The 23,105-nt window shown below is 45.1% G+C and overlaps 1 protein-coding gene across 1 annotated transcript in view; it reads right to left on the bottom strand.

The window, feature by feature from the left end:
• Positions 1-23,105, bottom strand: part of CCZ1 (CCZ1 homolog, vacuolar protein trafficking and biogenesis associated) — a 110,115-nt gene that overhangs the window by 85,672 nt on the left and 1,338 nt on the right. The window contains exons 2-4 of the mRNA XM_082262086.1: positions 12,291-12,381; positions 6,102-6,199; positions 5,512-5,605 (exon numbers count right to left, since the gene is read on the bottom strand). Coding sequence (XP_082118212.1) covers positions 5,512-5,605; positions 6,102-6,199; positions 12,291-12,380 — 282 coding nt within the window. The 5' untranslated portion in view covers position 12,381. The remainder of the gene's footprint in view (positions 1-5,511; positions 5,606-6,101; positions 6,200-12,290; positions 12,382-23,105) is intronic.

The raw sequence follows: 23,105 nt of genomic DNA, 5'->3' as shown, positions 1-23,105 counted from the left end.
AAAGGCATGGAGTCTTTTGGGGAGGAGGGAGTGGTCAACCATATCAAAGGCAGCAGAAAGGTCCAGGAGTAGGAGTACAGTCCATTGGTTTTGGCAATTAGTAAACCGTTTGAGTTTTAAGAGAGCAGTTTCTGTGGAGTGTAGAGGGCCAAATCCAGACGGAAGGGGATCAAGAAGGTTAATATTGGTGAGGTGGTCGCTCAGTCGGTTGTAGACCAGACATTCAAGAAGTTTGGATAAAAAGGGGAGCAAGGAGATGGGGCGTATGTTGTTAAGATTGGTGGGGTCCAGTGGGGGATTTTTAAGAATGGGGGGGTGACTCTTGCATACTTTAGAGCACAGGTGTCAAACAAGACTCGTGGGCCGAATCAGGCCCCTCCATGTGGCCCTTGCACCTCTCCTGCAGCATCTCCCTCATCTCCGCCCCCGATTTGTCACAGCAGACGGCAGCAGAGAGGACAGAACTCCTCTGCCAGATCTTGTGCTTCCCCCTACAGCTGTAGAGAGGACCCCCCCAACTCAGCAGTTGGCAGCATAGAGGAGGACACAACTCCTCCTACAGATCCTGCACCCCTCTTTGCAGCTGCAGCACCGCCTCCTCTCTGCCTCCCCTGGTCTCAGCACTCAGCAGACTTCGGCAGCTGACTTCAGCCATCTTCCAGCTTATACTGCTGGCCTTTAAGGTTTAAGAATTTTTAGGTATAATATATGTTTAATACAGTACTAGGTCCCATCGGACAAACAATTTTTACCCAGTGGGATATTTGGACTGGTCCTGGTGCCTCAATTCATAGTCCCCTCTCATAGGGGATTTGTAAGTGTGATCATCCTTCTTAGGCGATTAATATTTAAAGATTTTTTACTAGTGTCTAAGTCACTAATTCATTTATATCCATCATAAATCTTGCATACTGTTGAAGAGTCTATCTTCCCTGCCCCTTGTGGACACTTGAATATTGAATTTCGATATGTGGCACACCTGGGTGTTTGATCGATTGCAGCCTCACATGAGTTGGTATGGCTGTTTTTATTATATGCGGTTTCAGGAGTCAACAATATCTGAGATTTTTGAAGCTGTGTATAGTTCAGATGAAACTTTAAAGAATTACTCTGCGTACAATATGTTATTTGTAATCATAGAATGGTGTAGATATCTGTTTAATGGGATTATATTTATTTCCTAGACTTGTATACATAGATATGCGCTTATAGATCCCTGAGGAAAAGAAAGAGCTCATTATTTTGAAACGCGTTGGGTCTCAGCTGCCTATGTTTTTGAGCAAGTGCTTTTCAAATTGCCAGTTTTCTGTGTGTCTATGTCAACCGCATTGTATTTTAAATGGTTTATATGTACCTAGCATTTCTGCAGCTTACATTTTTTTTTTTAATTCTTGATGGTAAATAAAATTTACTATGTGTTTTGAGAAATTTCTTTCTCTTCTACTCTACCTTAAATATAGATTTTTTTCATAATATTTTGCTCTTAAATGTCCCGCAATTGAGGGAATCTCTGTGTAGTGTTACTTATTTAGGGATGTGGGCTACATTTGTCTAATAGGCTCCAGTTCAGCCCTCCTCCAGACCCTGCAGTTGCTGCTTCCCAGCTCTGCCTTTAGCTTCTTCCCAGCAGCAGTACATGGAAAAAGAGGAAGCACTGTGGTATAAGGGAGGGTGGGGGCTCTTGACTTCTAAAAGTGGTGGGCTACAGATAGAACTGGCCCTCTGAGGGCAACCATAATGGTGATGCGGCCCACGATTAAATGGAGTTTAACACCCCTGCTTAAAGCCCCGTACACACGATCAGATTATCGAACGATCTGTCGTCAGTTTTTTGTGGCATGCTAGTCTGATGTGGAAAGTGAAGAGGTTATTTTCATAAGAATTTTCCCGTACGACAGAATTCTACTTCAGAAGTGATGTCATGTGTTGGATTGCTTTGTATGTGTTCTTTCGTCTCCGAGCATGCCTAGTCTTGCTCATAAGATTTTTCCTTGTCGAAATCTGTACTGAGATGAAATTCGGCCGTGTGTTGACGGAGGACAAAAATTTTATAGCTTGCACACCAGGATTTTGTCAGCCGAAAAGTCGGAGTCGGCTGTCGAAAGCACCATACTAACAATCCGAAAATCGGCAGATTGGTCGTCGGAGGAAATTTCCCTTCTGAATTTCTTAATGTGTGTACGGGGCTTTAGAGAGTTGGGGAAGATGCCAGAAGAGAGGGACAGATTTAAGAAGCGAGTTAGAGTGTAGAATAGAGCCAGAGGGTGAACGTAGCATTTACCAGGGAACAGGGTCCAGGGAGAAGGTGGTAAGCTGGACCTTGGAAAGAAGTTTAGCAACCTCATCTATAGTGGTGGGGTTGGATAAGGTTGAGTAATGATAGTACCTGTGGACATGGAGTGTTAAATAGAAAAGGTATCTGTACAGCAGAGATCTCCTCACAAATTGTATTAATCTTATTTGAATTGATTGGCGATCTGGGCAGTGAGTGAGTTAGTGGAGGACGAAGTTGAGAGTTGAAAGTAGAGAAGAGTTGATGGGGACGGGATGATAAGGTGTTAATGAGAGTGATAAAATAGGTCTTTTTTGGAAGGGAGGAGGCAGGACCTGTATTTTTGGAGGGCAGATTTATATTGTTTGAAATCTTTGAGACTTCCGTCACAGGTGCTTAAGAGCACGGCTATGTTTTTTCAGACTTCTGGGGTCATCTGTTTGCCAAGGTTGTATGGGGGTCGGCGCCTGATTCTGTGTGTAGTGGGGGGGGGGGGCAGTGTGTCCAGGGAGGAGAACAGTGAAGTGTTGTAGACAATGGCTAGGTTGGAGCAGGACAGGGGTGAGATTTTGTCATAGGAGGTGGTCAGTGGCAGATAAGAAAAGGGTTAAGATGGCAAAGGTTTCTATGGGTAATCGTTAGGCGGTTGGAGCGAGAGGAGTTTAAAAAGAGAGAGAGTGAAACTAATAAGGCAGTGTTTAGAGAGGGGAAAGGATAGTTGGAGAGGTTGCATGGAGTGCATAGGTGGGAGAAAACAAAGTCAAGGGTATTGCCATCAGAGTGAGTACAGGCCTGTATCCATTGCTTCAAGTCAAAGGAGAATGTTAAACTGAGAAGTTTGGAAGTAGCAGGAGTGTTAGTATTAAAAGGGTTGTTGAAGTTGCTGAGAATGATTGTGAGAATTTCAGAAGAGAAAAAGTAGGGTAGCCAGACAGAGAAGTCATCAAGAAAGGCTGATGGGACTATTCCAAGTTGGTGCACAGTTATACAGATATTGCAGCTTTCCAAACCTCATAGGGGAGAGGAACACTGGAAAAAAAAAAAATCAAAAAACAAACACGAAGCACAATCCATAGCACTGTTTAACTTTTATTACAAAAAAAAGATATATAAACCATTGCACTAACATATCATGTGTAAAGTACAGCGCCTCATAAGTATCAGTGGCCAGCTGCTGTTGATACTTTTGGGACACTGTACTTTTCCACATGACATGTAAGAGCAATGATTTATATATCTTTTTTGTAATAAATGTTTAACTGCGCTATGGATTGCGCTTTCGGTTTGTTTTTATCATATCATTACTACCTTTTGTTTAATATCTGCTATGAATAAACAAATTGCTTATAGATCAGCGATTCTCAACTCCTGTCCTCAGGACCCACTAACAGACCAGATTTTAACCACTTAAGCCCCGGAAGATTTTACCCCCTTCCTGACCAGGCCCTATTTTGCGATTCGGCACTGCGTGACTTTAACGGTTAATTGCGCAGTCGTGCGACGCTGTACCCAAACTAATTTGACGTCCTTTTTTTTCCTACAAACAGAGCTTTCTTTTGGTGGTATTTGATCAACTGTGCGATTTTTTGATCATGCGCTATAAACAAAAAAAGAGCGACAATTTTGCAAAAATAACAATACTTTATATGAAATTCCCCCCCAAAAAAATGTAAAAAAATCAAAATTTTTTAACATTTAGGCCAACTTGTTTTCTGCTACATATGTTTGGTAGAAAAAAAAAAAAATCGCAAAAAGCGTATTTTGATTGGTTTGCGCAAAAGTTATTGCGTTTACTAACTAAGAGAAAGATTTTTGTAATTTTTATTTTTTTATTTTTTCTAACGAGTAATGGCGGCGATCTGCGATTTTTTTTTTGCGGGACTGCGACATTGCGGTGGACAGATCGGACCCTTGACTGACATTTTTGACACTTTTGGGGGTACCAGTGTCATTACTACAGTAATTAGTGCTATACATATGCACTGTTACTGTAAAAATGACACTGGGAGGGAAGGGGTTAACTTTATTGGAGAGGGAGGGGTTAAGTGTGTCCCTAGGGGCATGTTTCTTACTGTCATTGGATGTGGCTTTGTGTGTAACAGCACAGATCAACGGTCCTACATAGCAGGACCGAGTGATCTGTGCTTTTACACAGGGGAGAATGACAGGGGGCTTTGTTTACATCAGCCGCCTGCCTTTCTCCCTCTCCACTCGACGATCGCGAGTGACCGGCGGACATCGGGTCCGCCGGTCACAAGCGCCGGGTTCTTCGGGTATGAGCGGGGGCGGGAGCACGCCTCCGGCGGCGCGCGCTCGCCTCCTATTCGCTCCCAGGCTAGTGACGTACCGGTACGTCACTTTGCCTGGGAGGGGCTGACCGCCGCCGTATATAGTCGGGCGGCGGTCGGCAAGTGGTTAAGTATTACCTTGGGGAGATGCAGACTAGAATGCTGCACTCACTGAGCAACAAATATCACCTGGGATGTATTTCAGTTATCTTGCAAACCTGGCCTGTTAGGCTGGCCATACACTATACAATTTTCTTATTCAATTTCCTTTAGATTTACCTTAAACTATGTAGTGCAAGGGCCTGCCTGACTGCAATCAAATTGAAAGTGTTTAGGTTTGACCCTATATTACATGGTTTTGGTAAATCTAAAGGAAAGTTGAACAAGAAAATTGTATAGTGTATGGCCAGCCTTAGTGGGTCCTGAGGACTGGAGTTGAGAACCCCTGTTATAGATAAATATCCAAGATTTAAATTTAATTTAACATTTAAAGGGTCAGTCCACACAAAAGTGATATTTCAGTTTGAAGAAGCAGAAGAGTTAAATCACCTAACAGTTGTTTTCATTTCTCATGGTCTCTATTGGTAAGACCTCAGAGCTTGAGTTCCTGGGTCTCCACTTGTGCTATGGCCATTATTGGGGCTTTCTGTTCTCATTGTTGGATTTATTCTTTTATTTTGATATTATTGATCAATTATAATTGATATTGATATTATGGGGAAAGCAACAGGATACAACACACACAAGGAGGACAGAAACACCTAAAACTCCAAAGTGGGCAAAACATTCAGGAATTTAAGTAAGGAGATCTCAATGATGGAGTATATTTCTCATATAAAAAGGCTGGAGCTGACTTAGCCTAGCAGGCTCCACTTATACCTAAAATATCACTTTTGTCAGGAGTGGCCTTTTTACAAGTCTATGTGGATTCAAAAAGTTTTAAAGTCATACCATAACCATCCAAAATCCTTCTTCAGGTTCATGAAAAAACTGTCTATTCTTCTGTGTGTGCAATGACTGCGCTGGTTTTGATGGGTTAAATGTTCTAAACAATAAACATAAAATAACAGTCAATGAGAGTAAATTCCACTGTTCCAGAAGAACATATTTATTCATTGTTCAGTTGGGAAAAAGCACACAAAAGAACTAGAAAAGCTGAAACTTCGAATGGTGATGTTGCCCTCCTGGCCTTGTAGGATAGAATGGGTAGATCTTAACATTCGTTCCACTTTAAAGTGTATCTTATGCCAAATCTTTTTAAAAGTTTTGGACAGAGTACTAAAGGGTTAGAAACATGGCCAGGTTTTTATTGCTGTAGGTGTTTCGGTTAGGAAGGTTTACACTATTGCTAGCCCTAAGAAGGGGATGCAAATCCCCGAAATGTGCCGGTTTCCTGTATATATAAAACAATCAATTATTTTCTCTATGGCACATTTTATAAGCTGGACAAATTGCCCAGCAGTGCTGGCAGGTAAAAATGTGCCTCTGAAATGACAACATAAAGCTAGGCACAACAATACATGTGTATGTAGATCATGTACCTGGTAAACTGCACAATTGCTTCACATAAACCAACATTTTTTATTTTGTCGTTCTTCTCTATTTCATTTGGATGGTAAAAGAGAATCTTATTTTCTTCCTGTAAATAAAAAAAACAGGACAAATAAATGAATGTCCCAAAAAAAAAAATGTATATACACAAACAAAATTATAAAACACAACACTTGTTTTGCGTCCATTTTTCATGAGCTAATCGCAAAGATTTAAGACTTTTTCTATGTACACAAAAGGCCTATTTCTCTCAAATATGTGTTAGCGAGCACTTCTCCTTTGCTGAGATAATCCATCCACCTCACAGGTGTGGCATATCAAGATGCTGATTTGACAGCATGATTATTGCACAGGTGTGCCTTAGGCTGGCTACAATAAAAGCTGTCTCCAAAGGCGTTTCAGAGAGTTAGGCCCCTTTCACACATAGGGTCCGATCAGATCCGCCTTTGTTGTTTTTCAGGCGGACCTGATCGGATGCCCCATGCATCCCTACGGGGCAGCGGATGTCAGTGGAGACATGTCTGCTGACACCCGTTGCCATCCGATCCAATCCTGCCCTGCCCGTCAAATCCGGACGGATGGACACCCTATTTTCCATCCGTCTGGCGGATCGGATGAGAACGGACAGGCGGTCCGTTCTCATCCGATTTCCCCATAGAGGACAGCGGGATCTGACAGCTCCGTCTCTGCACACAGAGCGGAGACAGAGCTGTCACCTGCCTGCTCAGCGGGGTTCGGCGGATCGATCCCCCACTGAGCAGAACGGAGTCCGTCGGCGGAACGAAGCCGTGTGAAAGGGGCCTTTGGCAGTACATCCAACCGGCCTCACAACCGCAGACCACGTGAAAGCACACCAGCCCAGGACCTTCACATTCAGCATCTTCACTTCCAAGATAGTCCGAGACCAGCCACCCGGACAGCTGCTGCAGCAATCTGTTTGCATAACCAAAGAATTTCTGCACAAACTGTCAGAAACCGTCTTAGGGAAACTCATCTGCATGCTCGTCATCTTCATCGCGGTCTCGACCTGCCTGCAGTTAGTGGTCATAACCGACTTGAGTGGGAAAATGCTCACATTCAATGGCGTCTGGCACTTTGGAGAGGTGTTCTCTTCATGGATGAATCCTGGTTTTCTTAGATCTTGGAGTTCAGCTCATGAACAATAGGGGCAAAAACAAGTGTTTATAATTTTGTTAAGTATATACTTCACACACACACACAGCCTGGCCAAAAAAAAAAAAAAAAAAGGTCACACACGTTGGATAGCCTTTAGCTTTGATTACGGCATGCATTCGCTGTGGCATTGTTTCGATAAGTTTCTGCAATGTCACAAGATTTATTTCCATTCAGTGTTGCATTTATTTTTCACCAAGAACTTGTATTGATGATGGGAGAGTTGGACCACTGCGCAAAGCCTTCTCCAGCACATCCCAAATATTTTCAATTGGGTTAAAGCGGAGTTCCACCCAAAAGTGGAACTTCCGCTTTAGGTGTTCCTACCCCCCTGACATGCCACATTTGGCATGTTATTTTTTTGGGGGGGGAGCGGGTACCTAGTTTTGACAGGTACCCGCTCCCACTTCCGCTCAGAGCGCCGCGGCGCCCTGAGCGGAAGTTCTCCTCTCCCCCTCCCTCCCTGCAATCTTCTGGGACACGTCAGAGGTCCCAGAAGATTGCCGGCCAATCACGGCGCGCAGTGCGACTCGCATGCGCAGTGGGTACCCGGCTGTGAAGCCGCAAACTGTAACAGCCGGGTTCGCCCACAGCAGTGATGCCGGCGCCGAGGGAGAGGATCGAGGCTTCGGGCGGCCGCATCGCTGGACCGTTGGACAGGTGAGTCAAATGGCTGGAACTCCGCTTTAAGTTCTGGACTCCGTGGTGGCCAATCCATGTGTGAAAATTATGTTTCATGCTCCCTGAACCACTCTTTCACAATTTGAGCCCGATGAATTCTGGCATTGTCATCTTGGCATATGCCCGTGCCATCAGGGAAGAAAAAATTAATTGATGGAATAACCTGGTCATTCCGTATATTCAGATAGTCAGCTGACCTCATTCTTTGGGGATAGTTACTGAAAGCTTAGTTTAGTTAGGTTCTTAGTTTCCAGGTGGCGACATTTTTTTTTTTTGGCCAGGCAGTGTGTGTGCGCGTATATATACACACACATATATATACACACACACACACACACACACACACACACACACACACACACACACACTGTTGAAAGAAAGCCATAAGAAGTCCTGTTTGCAGTTCGAGAGAAGCCATGTAGGGGACACAGCAAACATGTGGAAGAAGGTGCTCTGGTCAGAGTTTGAACTTTTTGACCTAAAAGCAGAACGCTATGTGTGGCAGAAAACTAACAATGCACATCACCCTGAACACACCACCCCCACTGTAAAAACGTGGTGGCAGCATCATGTTATGGGGAGGTTTTTCTTCAGCAGGGACAGGGAAAGTGGTCAGAGTTGATGGAAAGATGGATTTAGCCAAACACAAGGCAGTCTTAGAAGAAAACCTGTTAGAGTCTGCAAAAGAATTGAGACTAGGACAGAGGTTTAACTTCTAGTAGGACAATGACCCTAAACATACAGGCAGAGCTACAATGGAATGGTTTAGATCAAAGTATATTCATGTGTTGGAATGGCCCAGTCAGAGTCCAAACCTAAATCCAATTGAGAATCTGTGGCAAGACTTGAAAATTGCGCTCTATCTAATCTAAAAGAGCTTGAGCTATTTTGCAAAAATTTCACTCTCTAGATGTGCAAAGCTGGTAGAGACTTACCCAAAAAGAATAGCAGCTGTAATAGCAGAGAAAGGTGGCTCTACAAAGTATTTACTCAGGGGGGCTGAATACAAATGCACACCACACTTTTTACATATTTGTAAAACATTTTGAAAACCATTTATCATTTTCCTTCAACGTCACAATAATGTACCACTTTGTGTTGGTCTATCACATAAAATCCCAATAAAATAGATTTCTGTTGTTGGTTGTAACATGACAAAACGTGCAAAAATGTCAAGGCACCGTAAGGCTACATTTATATGGTAGACTAAGTACCCCCTGCGATTTCCAGCTGAAAAAAATTTACAGATTTCTGCGGCTGGAATGACAGGTGTATAGGAATAGCTGGGGCAGCGAAGCCCATACAATGAAATGACAGGTTGACGCAACTGCAGCCATTTGGGACTGATCACACAGCCAACAATTAACTGCAACAATTGTGGCTGAATGAAATTTGTGTGCCATTGCATTGAACTAGCTGAGTGGTTATGGCCATGGACTCCCCCACCAGGCTTGACTTACAACTACGATATTACTTCTTAGTTTTGACACTATAAATGACTGAATACTTCAACAATCAATGCTTTGGAGTAGCCTAGTAGCCCCCAACAACCGTCCCATTTTAGCATTCATTTCAAATCAAACAAACAAGTAAAACATGATTTCTGAAGTCACATATAATTGTGGAAACTGGATGATTACATTAACTGATTTCCCTTCCTGCTTGGGGCTAAATTAGTTTTACAGTGTAAATTCCATTCACAAGACTTCTCTTTTATATCCTTATTACCAGGATCTTTTAACGGAGCAAAAAAATGATGAAGGAGGCCACTGTGCTTATTGGGACCTTCAATGCTGCAGACATTTTTCTGTACCCCCAGATCTGTGCCTCGATGCAATACTGTCTCGGAGGTCTATAGAAAATTCCTTGGACTTTATGGTTTGGTTTGTGCTCTGACATGCATTAACCACTTAAGCCCCGGAAGATTTTACCCCCTTCCTAACCAGGCCCTATTTTGCGATTCGAGATTGCGTGACTTTAACAGACAATTGCACGGTCATGCGACGCTGTACCTAAACAAAATTGACGTCTTTTTTTTCCCACAAACAGATCTTTCTTTTGGTGGTATTTGATCACCTGTGCGATTTTTACTTTTTACGCTATAAACAAGAAAAGAGCGTAAATTTTGAAAAAATAACAATATTTTTCACATATTTTTTATATGAAATTCCCCCAAAAGAAATGTAAAAATCAAAATTTTTTAACATTTTAGGTAAATTTGTTTTCTGCTACATATGTTTGGTTAAAAAAAAAAAAAATCGCATTAAGCGTATTTTGATTGGTTTGCGCAAAAGTTATTGCGTTTACAAACTAAGGGAAAGATTTTTGTCATTCTTATTGTTTTTTTTTTTTTTAAACGAGTAATGGCGGCGATCTGCTATTTTTTTTGCGGGACTGAGACATTGCGGCGGACAGATCGGACCCTTGACTGACATTTTTTACACTTTTGGGGGTACCAGTGACATTTCTACAGTAATCAGTGCTATACATATGCACTGCTACTGTAAAAATGACAATGGCAGGGAAGGGGTTAACTTTATTGGTGATCAAGGGGTTAAGTGTGTCCCTAGGGGCGTGCTTCTTACTGTAAAGGGGTGTGGTTAGTGATGTAACCACAGAGACATACGATCCTACATAGCAGGATCATATGATCTCTGCAGTTAGATCAGGGAGAATGACAGGCGGCTTTATTTACATCAGCCGCCTGCCTTTCTCCCTCTGCAACGGGAGATCGCAAGTGGCCGGCGGACATTGGCATGAATGGAGCCTAAGGCCATGGGCAAATTGGATCTTGAATCTGCTGGGAGAGGGTGCAAAAGCAGATTTGTGGCCTCTGATCAGTAAATAACTAGGTGATTTCGACCATAAAGTCCTGCATGACCCTGGCAAAGGCCTCAACTGAAAGAGCAAAGAATGCAGCCACAGCTAACAAAGCTGGAAGGAGATATGGAATAAAATGCAAGTGTAGTGGGTAAAATGACTCCAGGTTGCAAACATAGGTGTGCTGCAAGTAGCCCTGGAGCTAATAGCAGACAACAAGCTGGGGGCACCTAGTATAGCGAGATTGTCCCCTTCCCACATCCAGAATCAGATATGTTTGACCATGCGACAGTAAGGCAATAAACAGGTTTAAAGTGATTGTAAAGTCTCAGTTTTTTTTAGTTAAAAATAACTAGCATGTTATACTTACCTGCCCTGTGCAGTGGTTTTGCCCACAGCAGCCCGGATCCTCCTCTTCTCAGGTCCTTTGCCGGATCTCTTAGCCCTTCCCTCCTGTCGAGTGACCCCACAGCACGCAGCTTGCTATGGGGGCACCTGAGTCCAGCCACAGCTCCCTCTGTTCATTCAGACACAGAGCCGTGGCCAGGCCCCCACATCTCTCCTGATTGGCTAATCGACTTTGATTGACAGCAGTGGGAGCCAATGGTGCCACTGCAGTGTCTCAGTCAATCAGGATGGAGAGTCCCGGACGGCCTAAGCAATCCTGCACATCGCTGGATAGAGATGGGGCTCAGGTAAATATTAGAGGGACTGCTGCACACAGAAGGCTTTTTATCTTTATTTTATAAAAAAAAACCTTTGACTATACAACCACTTTAGGGCAAGAGGAAAAGCCTAAGGTATTTACAAAACCCTAACAGCTGGTAGAAGGTGAGGGTCAGATGGCCAGGGGGGACCAAAATCAATGAAGGCGGGCAGCAGAAACAGATAAAAAAATGAGAGGTCCACATGGCTCCTTACTAGAAAGAGCAGCAGCAGGAAAATGCTTCTTTGACCTCTATAGCAGGAAAGAGGACAGAGAGAATGAGAATGAGCAACACTTCATCCAATAGATGACGTCAGAACATAATTCCACAGCTTTAACCTTTTTTCACAACACAAATGGAATAAAGATACCCAGTGAGGAAGCTCCCAGTGCTCAGTCCAACTGGCCCACTTGGAAAGTGAGTCTTCAGAGACGGGGCAAACATGAAGTCATTAGCGGCAGCTGTAAACCTCCTGCGCTTACATGCAGCTCCCCCCTGCCCCACCAAAATAATTACCCAGGGCCAATCTGTACTGTGTGTGGCAAAATACACACAAAGTGCAGCTTTGAATCGAGCATACACAAGCACCCCCCAGCACCCCCCAGCAGGAGCCTTTGAGGAACCAGAACCAGAGGATTGGGGCTGCTCTGTGCAAAACCACTGCACAGAGCAGGTCAGTATAACATGTTTGGTATTAAAAGAAAAAACAATCACTGAAAAGCTAGTGTACATTTTAACTGTGTGCTTCGGTGTCTGGCTAGACTATTGAAGAGCTACAGATATATCAATGTGCTTTACCTCTCCTTCTCTTGGGCCAAACTTGGGATTGTAGATGAAAAAACTCAGTAAGGACGGGGCAAAGTGCTTCTCCTGCACTGCAAACGCCATCCTAGAAAGAGATCAAGACACAAATGAATACGGTTATGAAACGGTCCATTTACTTTCCTTCCTTTCTCTCGTTTGCAGGACACACAACTTCTGCTAATAAGACAGTTGTGCAATGAACTACTTTTGACCAGCATGCCTCAGTATTAATCAAAAGTTAATTAAAGAGTACAGTATATTGAGCCACATTTTTTTTTTAAACTTTTGTATAAAACAAAGAAGGATAAGAACCCGTCAGATTTGTACTGCCAACAATGGCTCCATTAAAGAGACTGCATCTCACTTACTGACCCCATGACAATTGATTCTACAAACAAGTGGAAAAAATCTCAGATAGCAACATAGGCACAGATAAAAATCAGTTTGTTTTAGGAGAATAGGGGAAGACTGGAAGCCTTGCCAGCCTAATTTTGCTGTCTGTAGCCCTAGTGCAGATCCCCCCCCCCTTTTTTTTTGTCTGATGAAACAGTTGTCAACAGACAGCTAAGGAAAATCTAACCAAGTCCCTAAACAAACAATCAAGCACATCTGTACATACTAGAGCTGCACAATTCTGGTAAAATGAGAATCAGGATTTTTTTTTTTTTTTGCTTGGAATAAAGATCACGATTCTCTCACAATTCCCAGCGTAACATCTTTCACATTATACAAACAAATTAGGCTAACTTTACTGTTTAGTTTATTTTTTTTAAATTAAAGTGTATTTTTTTCCAAAAAACTGCGTTTGAAAGACTTCTGCGCAAATACAGTGTGACATAAATGGATTTTTGTAAGATCTTACCGTAAAATCCTTTTCTCTTAAGCTCATTGACAGACGTAGTCTTCTTGATTCTCAAGAGCTGGGTTATGTTGTCTCCGCAGGAGCAGGACTAGGCAGAAAGACAAAACGTTCTGGCTCCACCTTAGGGGCAGTCCCTGAGGGTATATCCTCCCTCTCTCTGCTACAGGGAATCAGTTCTGTTTTAAAGCAGTACAGAGAATTTAACCCAACCCAACTCAATGATAGAGGGGCGGGTACTACGTCTGTCAATGAGCTTAAGAGAAAAGGATTTTACGGTAAGATCTTACAAAAATCCATTTTTCTCTATCGCTCATTGACAGACGTAGTCTTCTTGATTCTCAAGAGCTGGGACATCCAGAAGCAGTGCCACAAAATGAGGGGTGGGATTGACAGAATCAAAATCCAATCTAGAAGGCCCAACCGGAGCCAACCAGAAGTATCAAAGGACTCATCGAGTAAACAGATGAGACCTACCCCACAAATCCTCGAGGTAGACCAACAGTCTCCTCAAACAGTGGCCTGCAGGAACCTTGCAGCCAGAAGAGGCATCTGACGATGCCATCACATAAACCTTATACAATATTGTAAAGGTATGAACCGACTACTAAACAGTCGCCTTGAAAACCTGAACCACTGACGCCTGATGGCGGAAGGTCCAGGAAACTCTAAGCGCCCGAGTAAAAATGCGCCTTAACAGGGAACGGGGGATCCCGACCCTTAGATAAAATAAGCCTATACCACCGTCTGTCTGATCCATCTAAAGATGGTCGCAGCAGAACAGGCAACCCCTTCTAGGGCCATCCGTGATCACAAACAGTGAATCCGTCTTACAAATTGAATCCGTAGTATTCAAGTATATCCTGATCGCCCGAACTACATCCAAGGAATGCCATGCAAATTCTCGAGGATGATTGGGCTAAGGACATAGGAAGGACAATACACTGTCCTTAATCAATGAAACTTTGAAACCACCTTAGAAGGAAGGATGGATTCGGATGAAGAACAACCTTATCCCTATGAACCACCAGATCTGGGGAACAACAGGATAATGCAGCCAGTTCTGACACCCTGCGTGCAGAAGTGATAGCCACCAAGAAGACCACCTTCTGGGATAAAGTAAGCAAGGGAATCTCCCTGATATTTTCAAAGGGAGGTGTCTGAAGAACCGACAGCACCAAATTAAGATCCCAGGATGGTAACGGCGCGTGCACTGGCAGAGCCAGGTGTCGCACCCCCTGGATGAAATTCCGCACCAAGGAATGAGTAGACAAAAGCTTCTGAAAGAAGATAGCAAATGCTGAAACCAGACCCTTGATAACACTCAAGGCCAGCTTCTGCTCAACTCCCTGTTGCAGAAAGCCAATATTCGGACTACCGAATAAAGATGTAGATGGAACCCAAGGGATTCACATCACACAATATAAGACTTCCATGTACGATGATAATCTTTCTGGAAGTCGCTTTCCTTGTTTTAACTAGAGTAGGAATAACTGAAGCTGACAATCCCTTGTCCTTCAGCACCTGGGTCTCAATAACCAGGCCGTTAAAAACCAGCGATCGTAAAGCAGGATGGAAGATCGGTCCCTGAGACAGTAGATCCTTCCTGAGAGGAAGTCTCCACGGGACGTCCGCCATCAGTCTGACCAAGTCGGCGTAACAAGCTCGACGAGGCCAATCCGGAGCTGCCAGGATTACTGGAATTCCTTCCTCCTCTATCCTGCGAAGAAGTCTTGGCAGTAACCCAAGAGGAGGGAAGGCATACATTAGCTGGTATTGCCCCCACGGGGCGATCAGTGCGTCTGCGGTTTCTGCTAGAGGATCGCGGGAGCGAGCCACGAATCTCTGAACTTTCCTGTTGAATCGAGATGCCAACAGATCCATATCCGGGGTGCCCCATCGTAGGCACAACTGGTGGAAAACGTCTGGATGGAGGGACCATTCCCCCTGATCCAGAGTCTGACGGCTGAGATAATCTGCCTGCCAATTTTCCACCCCCGGAATGAACACCGCAGAGATTGCTGGAACAAATCGTTCCGCCCAGCGAAGAATGCAAGCCACTTCTTTGGCCGCTTGGACACTTTTGGTGCCCCCCTGGTGATTGACATAAGCCACGGCCGTGGCGTTGTCCGACTGGATCCGAACCGGGCTGCCCTGGAGCTGCTCGGTCCAGTGAATCAGACAAAGTCTGATCGCTCTCAGTTCCAATACATTTATCGGTAACCTGGATTCTTCCTGGGACCAAAGTCCCTGGACAGATAACTGACCGAGAATTCCTCCCCATCCGGATAGACTGGCATCCGTGGTCACTATCGTCCAATATATTGGCAGAAATGACTTTCCCTGGCTGAGCATCGGAGACCGAAGCCACCAAACCAGAGACTCTCTGGTCTGTTTGCTCAATCGTATCTGATTGTCCAGGGATTCCGGATTCCGATTCCATCTGAGAAGAATCTCTTGCTGAAGAATTCGGGTATGGGACTGGGCAAATGGGACTGCTTCGAGTGAAGCCACCATCAACCCCAGAACCCTCATGCAAGTTCGAAGGGAAGACCAGTTGTTGGACAGTAACAACTGGACTGCTGATTGAATCTTTCGGAGTTTCCCTACCGGAAGAAAAACTCTTGTCCTGACTGTGTCTAGGATTAGACCCAGATATTCGAGCCTCTGGGTGGGAACCAGAAATGACTTTTGCTGGTTCACCAGCCACCCGAATTCCTGTAAATAAATCATAGTAATTTCTATGTTTTGTAGCAAGGTCTGAGGAGACTCTGCATGAAGCAGAAGATCGTCTAGGTAACCAAGAATCGATATACCTCTTTGGCGCAGAAGTGTCAACATTGGGGCCAACACCTTCGTGAAGACCCGCTGAGCCGTGGCGAGACCGAAAGGTAACGCCACAAACTGATAGTGGTTCTCTTTTACGGAAAAACGTAGAAACCGCTGATGTCCTGCGAAAATGGGAATGTGAAGATATGCGTCCTAGATGTCTATGGACGCTAGGACATCCCCTGGATGCAGAAAGGCTGCTACTGTGCGAATGGACTCCATTCTGAATCTTCTTATGAAGACAAAAGAATTGAGTGCCCTTAAGTCCAGAATTGGACGCACTTTACCCTCTTATTGTTAATAGGTTTGAATAAAACCCTAGAAACCGTTCTGTCCAAGGAACGTGGACTACCACTCCTTGTTGTAGTAAATCTGTGACTGCTCTCCGCAGATCTTCTAAACGATCTGAGGATAGTCGGATATTGGAAGGGAAGAATCGCGCCGGTGGGAGAGATCGAAACTCGATCTTGTACCCTGACCTTATGACTTCGCAGACCCATTTGTCCGGGATTCTGGAAAGCCATGGATCCGGGACCCGGCGAAGACGTCCCCCCACCCCAGTTATGGGTGGGGGCGCACCTTCAGGCTTTGGACGGTTTATCTTCAGGTCTGGAGGGGGCGGGCTTTTGCTTGCCCGACCAACGACCCCTGACGCCTCCTGCAGGAGCTTTGGAGGACTTAGTTTTTTCACCCGCGGGACGAAAAAACCTCTTGTGAGCAGAAAAAGAAGGCCCTCGTCTTTGACGAGTTCCTCTACCTTTAAAATTTTGCGGTAAAAAGGTGCTCTTTCCACCCGTGAGATCCTTAATGATCTCATCTAAGTTGGCTCCAAATAGACGCTCTCCTAAAAAGGGGATATTAGCCAATGCTTTTTTGGAACCTTGGTCGGCTAACCAACCTTTTAGCCACAGTGTACGCCTGAGAACCACTGCTGAGACTGATGCTCGCGCCAATAATGGAGTGGCGTCTAACGCCGCATCACACACAAACTGTAACCCCTGTATCATTTGTTCCAACAAATCTGATACCGCCTGAGGGACCTCTTCTAAGTCCCGGCGTAACCACTTGGTCCATTCAGTTACAGCCTGCGAAAACAGACCAATAGCTATTATAGGTCTGAAAGCTGATCCAATCAAGGCAAACATGGTGCGAGACATAGCTTCTATCTTGCGATCCACTGGATCTTTAAAAGACGGAGCGTCTTCTAAAGGAATAACCGTGGCTTTATTCAATCTAGCAATTGGTGAATCCACCACAGGTGGTTCTGTCCATTTCTTAATGAGGGTTTCCTCAAACGGATAACGCCTGTTAATGCGTTTAGAAATAGTAGAAATGCGTTTTGGCAGACTCCATTCTTCTTTGATTGGATTGCCAAAACATTTGGGCAATGGAAAACCTTCGCCACTAGATGCGTTTTTAGACCCAAAAGGGATCTCAGTTTCAGCTATTTCTGACGGAATACCCTGTAATCTTAAGGTCTCTTGAACAGATACCATGAGTGCGTTTACCAACGCTTCCTCTCTGGCTATGGCTGATGCCGAAACATCCTCCTCACTGTCTGAAAAGACAGTACACGAGACACCAATACCAGATGAAGTACCTGCAACTGCAGAAATAGGCTCAGAGTCTGAATCCGAGGTTTCAGATAATAAGGGGTTAGGCGGGGGTCGCTTACTTGCGCCCTGTCCCTGACAAGCCACTTCCACCCGGGACACAAGCTTCCATAATAGCGGACAATGATTTAATCGTCAGTGGGGTGCTGGAGGATCCTGCAGACCCCTCGAGGGGATCCGGAGGAGATACATGAGTGGCAGGGTCCATGATAATTCAGGACACCTTTGCCAGAAAACACAAAAAAACTTTTTTTTTTTTTTTTTTTTAAATAAAAAATACCTCTTTTTTTTTTTTTTTTTAAATTTTTTTTTTTTTTATGTGTCTCCCCCTAGCGCAATAGCGCCCCTCAGAGTACCTGCTTCTCGATCCCACAGAGAGAGAGAGAGGGACCCCCAAGGCTCACCAACCGATGCAGTGAAGTTTCCAACCAACTGCAGTCAGCGTCTGTCTTTACAGACTGGAAGGAGCTGTTGCTTTTTCCCGGGTAGAAGGACGTGGCTCCGCCCCCTGTGTACGCCTTCCGGCGTTTCCCAGCTCTCCACGAGGTAGCTGGGCTCACAAAACATGGCCGCCCCCATAGAAGAGACATAAGACTCCAAAAACATGGCGGCCGGCGTGACCTGAGGACATACATGCATTCGGTCTACGGCAAAATGGCGGCGGACCGCCGAAATCGTTTTCCCAGCACATCCACCTACATCTCTGCTAAGAGGCGATATATGGATCTACAGAAGATACACTACACATAAGGTAGGATTATACCTCCTATGTCTGCTGTAATGTTACAGTCTGCTGGGTAGAGTGTTAGCTCTTAAACCAAGTCCACTTCCCACAAACACATGCTGTATTACAAGGGGGACTTGTAAGTATCAGATATATACTGACCATATATGGAGGGGCCCATAATACATACTGCCTCATAACGAGGAAAAAAGGGAACGTTTACTCACCATACCGAACCGACAGGCACCCTCTCTTCACAATACCCTCTCCACCGGGGTGGGGGTTTGTGGACGCCTCGACTCTCTGGTACCTGGCGTCCAAGCGAGACTTTTAACTCGCAAAGTCAGTCCCTTCACTGGGACTCCGTCGCGGCCGACCCATCGCGGAGCTCTGGTCTGCACGCGCTCGTAGGCAGAAACCGGGGTGACCACTGGATCTCAACATCCAGCCCGTCGCCCGGCCCCGCATACTTACTTGAATATGTCGCGGCCGACCAAGCGCAATGCCATGGTCTGCGCGCGCTCGTAGGCCGGCTGGGGTGACCACAAGTGTCGCCCAGTCCGGCATTTTTGCTTGAAGATCTCACAGGAAAAAAACACTGGAGAAAACTACCTAAAAAATGTCTTTTTCTTAAAGAAAAAAAGTCTTGCCAGGACCAAAAGATCCCAGCAAGGAACTTAGGTCCTTACTCCTGACTAGACAGAAAAAAACTGATTCCCTGTAGCAGAGAGAGGGAGGATATACCCTCAGGGACTGCCCCTAGGGTGGAGCCAGAACGTTTTGTCTTTCTGCCTAGTCCTGCTCCTGCGGAGACAACATAACCCAGCTCTTGAGAATCAAGAAGACTACGTCTGTCAATGAGCGATAGAGAAAAAAGATTGCAACGATCACCATTTTATTGTCTAGAGTCTCTGCTAAAAAAATATATATATATATAAATAATGTTTGGGGGTTTTAAGTAATTTTCTAGCAAAAAATACAGATTTTACCTTGTAAGCAACAAATGTCAGAAAAAGGCTTAGTGCCGGTTCACACTTGTGCGATGTGGGAAGGCTGCGAATTCGCAGCCTGTTTCCACATTGCATCCGCACATCTGGCAGTTCACACTGCCATATGCGATACGCAGGGGGTGTCAATTAAATGTTAACGACACCCCCAATTTGATCGCATATCGCAGTGCGATCTGACAGTTCGCACAGGATCGGATCGCACAACTGTGAACCACTGTGCGATCCAATTCTGATGCGGCTGAAAAAAAGCCTCATGTGCGAATTCAGCCATACAAAGTGTATGGCTGAATTCGCATCCGATCAGATCGCATGTAATGAAGAAGCAGTGCGCTCCGAATTACATGCGATCGCCGCAGCCGCACATATTTGAACCCGGCACTCAGTCTTTAAGAGGTTAAAGCGGCATTCCACCCTGGGAATATTTTTTTTTAATAAAAATACCCCCGGGACAGTCAGGGCTAGTACATTCCACAATGGCTAGCCTCTGATCTGTCCCGGGTTGCACTTAACTTTTAGGAGAAATACTTACCTTGAAAAAGTATTGTCCAGCGCTGCCATCTCAGGTGTGGGCAGCTTGAAGCCAGCGCGATCCTCTTCTGCGTCCTCTTCCGTCTGCGTGCCCAGAAGCTGTTTAGAAGGGAATGACGCGCGCGCACCGGAACTGACGTCGGGGCCGGTGCAGGCGCATTGATTCCTGGGAGCGATGACGTTCAGCTCCCAGGAATCATTGCAAAGCCAGGAAGTGACGACGGGCCGTGGCCGCCGAGGGGAGGAAGAAGGAAGTAAGGGAAGTATATTTTCTTCTATACAAGGTAAGTAAAAAAAAAAAAAATTGCGATTATCCATTTGTTTTTCAGGTGACCCGGAGCGAGAAGATGGAGGTAAGTATAAATTTAGTGTGGAACTCCACTTTAAGCTGTCCTCACAGACTGAAGTTTATTCCTTTGATCTAAAAAGTAGGAAATGATACATTGTAAAACATTGTGTTTATAGTTATCTAGCAGCCTTATGCCCAGTACACACGATCCGAAAATCGGGCAACGTTCCATCCGTTATTTTTCGTATTCTAGCAGCTCTCAATAATATTCGCTTAAGGGGAGAGGTTACTCACGATACGAATTTTCTCGGACGATAATTCTTAGCTTCCGGTATGCGTAACCACGCTGTAGCGTGTGAGGGGAAAATGATGTCTACTGCTCATGCGCTGTCTACTGCTCACCATTTTTTTCGGACGAACAACATACTGATAATACGATTATCGTACGATGTGTTATAATATGATCAAAATTTTTATGCTTGCACGACCGGATAATATCGGGTGAACTGTCGTGATCGCCTCTCGTAAGCTGTGTACTAACGATCCGATTATCGTCCGATCCTTTCACAAGCGTTAATTTTCGTCCGATTTTCGGATCGTGTGTACGGGCCATAAGCAATGTTGATAAACATTTGCCCAGAGGCTCTTTTTTTGACAGCTCTAAGTGAGCAGAGAACAGCTCTGTAAGAATTGAGGACATGCAGTTTTAAAGCGGAGTTCCGGCCTCAAAATCCACTTTGGGCCATCCGCTTGCTCAGTGTCACCTGTAAAATAAATGGATAATCACGATTACGAACACATCTTAACAATGAGGTTTTACCCCCCCCCCCCCACAAACTGCAAATGTAAATTAACCCTTACTGTTCTGAGCCCCCTATAAGGCTGCTTTCACACTGATATGCTGTGGTTTACCTGGGTGCAATGCAATGCATTTGCCATAGACTTCTATTATATCCTACAAGCATGGTGCTTTTTCTGAAAGCGCAACATAACTCCTGCATTTAGGAGTTTTGATGCGCTTTCAGAAAGTGCATCAAACCCGCAGGTTATACTAGAAGTCTAAGGGTTAAGCTCAGAAAACCCCCAGGATATAATAGAAGTTTTAGGGCTAAGCGCAGCAAACCCTGCAGGTACACTGAACAGCACCCATGGTGTGGGTAAGCCGCAGCACATCAGTGTGAAAGCAGCCCTATACTATTATGCCCAGTGTATTGCTTCACACTGACCTGAAGATCTCTTCTTTCCTGCTGCTGGCACCACTCTGGAGAACTCTAGCTGGGATAAAAGATGGAGTACAGTTGGTATCTTTCTGCATGAGACCCGGAGCCAGCACTACAGAGAAGGCTTCAGCTTATGCAGCTCTTGCTCCCTACAACAGCTCCAATATTACAAGGAGTCCCTCTGCATTGCACCTTGTTTGATGCTCTGGGATGGCGAGTCAGCAAGCACAGACTGCAATCTACCAGTCACCTGGCCACGATCTACCATTTGTGTTAGAGGGAAGGGTCTGGAGCCAGGTACACATTTTCTTTCGGGGTCCAATGTAAGTAGGTATGTGCCTTACTGATGTGATGTCCCTTGAAGCTTGAAATGACTGTAGGAGGTGCTGCTACTCCACTAGCTTTTAGGTCCTGTGACATGCAGCTGCCCTGCTGTATCATGAACATAGGGCACTATTCAGGGAACAATGTGCATTTTCTAAATGAATGCAAAGAGTTCTATGACTTGAGGCGGTTATGCCACATTTCCCAACTTGTCCAATCAGAGAACACTTTGCATTTATTTCAAAACTACAAGGTGCTCAGTAAATTGCGCCCATGCTGAGTAAGTGATTTCCAGAGTTCAGTTAGCAGCGGGGTAGCCGGGGACGGTCTTCAGATCTCGGCGCCTCAATCTTAAGACAGGTGGGCACCTTGAGGTTTTACAGCTGGGTGCACACTGCGCATGCGCAAGTTGCATTGTGAATGGTGCCACAGTCTTCAGGGACCTGTGATGTGTCCCAGAAGTCTGCGGGGAGGGAAGGGGGGGGGGAACTTCCGCTCAGATCGCCTAGGGCAGGGATCTCTAAACTACAGCCCTCCAGCTGTTGCAGAACTACACATCCCATGAGTCCTTGTAAAACTCTGACATTCACAGACATGACTAGGCATGATGGGAATTGTTTTTCCTGAACAACTGGAGGGCCATAGTTTAGAGACTCCTGGCCTAGGCGATCCGAGCGGAAGTTGGAATGGGTCCCTTTTAGGGATTGACTGATTATCTGCAAAGCCGATATATCGAGGGCCGATCTGCACTTTCCCCGATATATGAGAATTGGCCAAAGTGACCGATATCGCTGATATTTCGGAAAGTGCTTGTACCGAAATGATGCCTGCAGCTAGAGGCATCACCCCGGTACCGGCGTCCATAGCCGACAGTCGGCTGTCTTGTAATGACTACCGATGCGACTGTCATTACAAGTAGCGAGAGGTTACGCCCCCCCCTCCCGCCGCCTTCCGCTGCTCGGGACAGGAGACCGGGGCAACCAGCCTGCACGGCCGCCGAAGACCCGATCAAAGCCGGTCTCCATGCATAAACCCGGAAGTGTTGTCATGACATTACTTTCGGGTACTGGCGCCAGATTCAAAAAATGACAGCATTAAAAACAGCCAAACTTGGCGTTTTGAATGCTTTTAAGTGCAGAGGAGGGGTTTGGGGTCTTTTAGACCCCCAGATCCCTCCACAAGAGTACCGGTCAAAGAAAAAAAAATATATATTTTTTTAAATGTACGAAAATATCGGCCGATACCGATATGCATTGACCAAAATATCAGTATCAGTAACGAAAAAACAATATCGGTCGATCACTATATCAAAACCAGGTACCTGTCCCCCCCTGAAAAAAAAAAAAATGCCAAATGTCAATGAGGAGCAGGGGAGGAGCCTTAAAGCAGAACTTCCCCTTTTGGGTAGAGTTC

Source organism: Pelophylax lessonae (assembly GCF_965119305.1).
Source record: "Pelophylax lessonae genome assembly, chromosome: 6".
Taxonomy (NCBI): Eukaryota; Metazoa; Chordata; class Amphibia; order Anura; family Ranidae; genus Pelophylax; species Pelophylax lessonae.
Note: the sequence above shows the minus strand (reverse complement) of the source record. Positions and strands in the feature narration are given on the sequence as shown.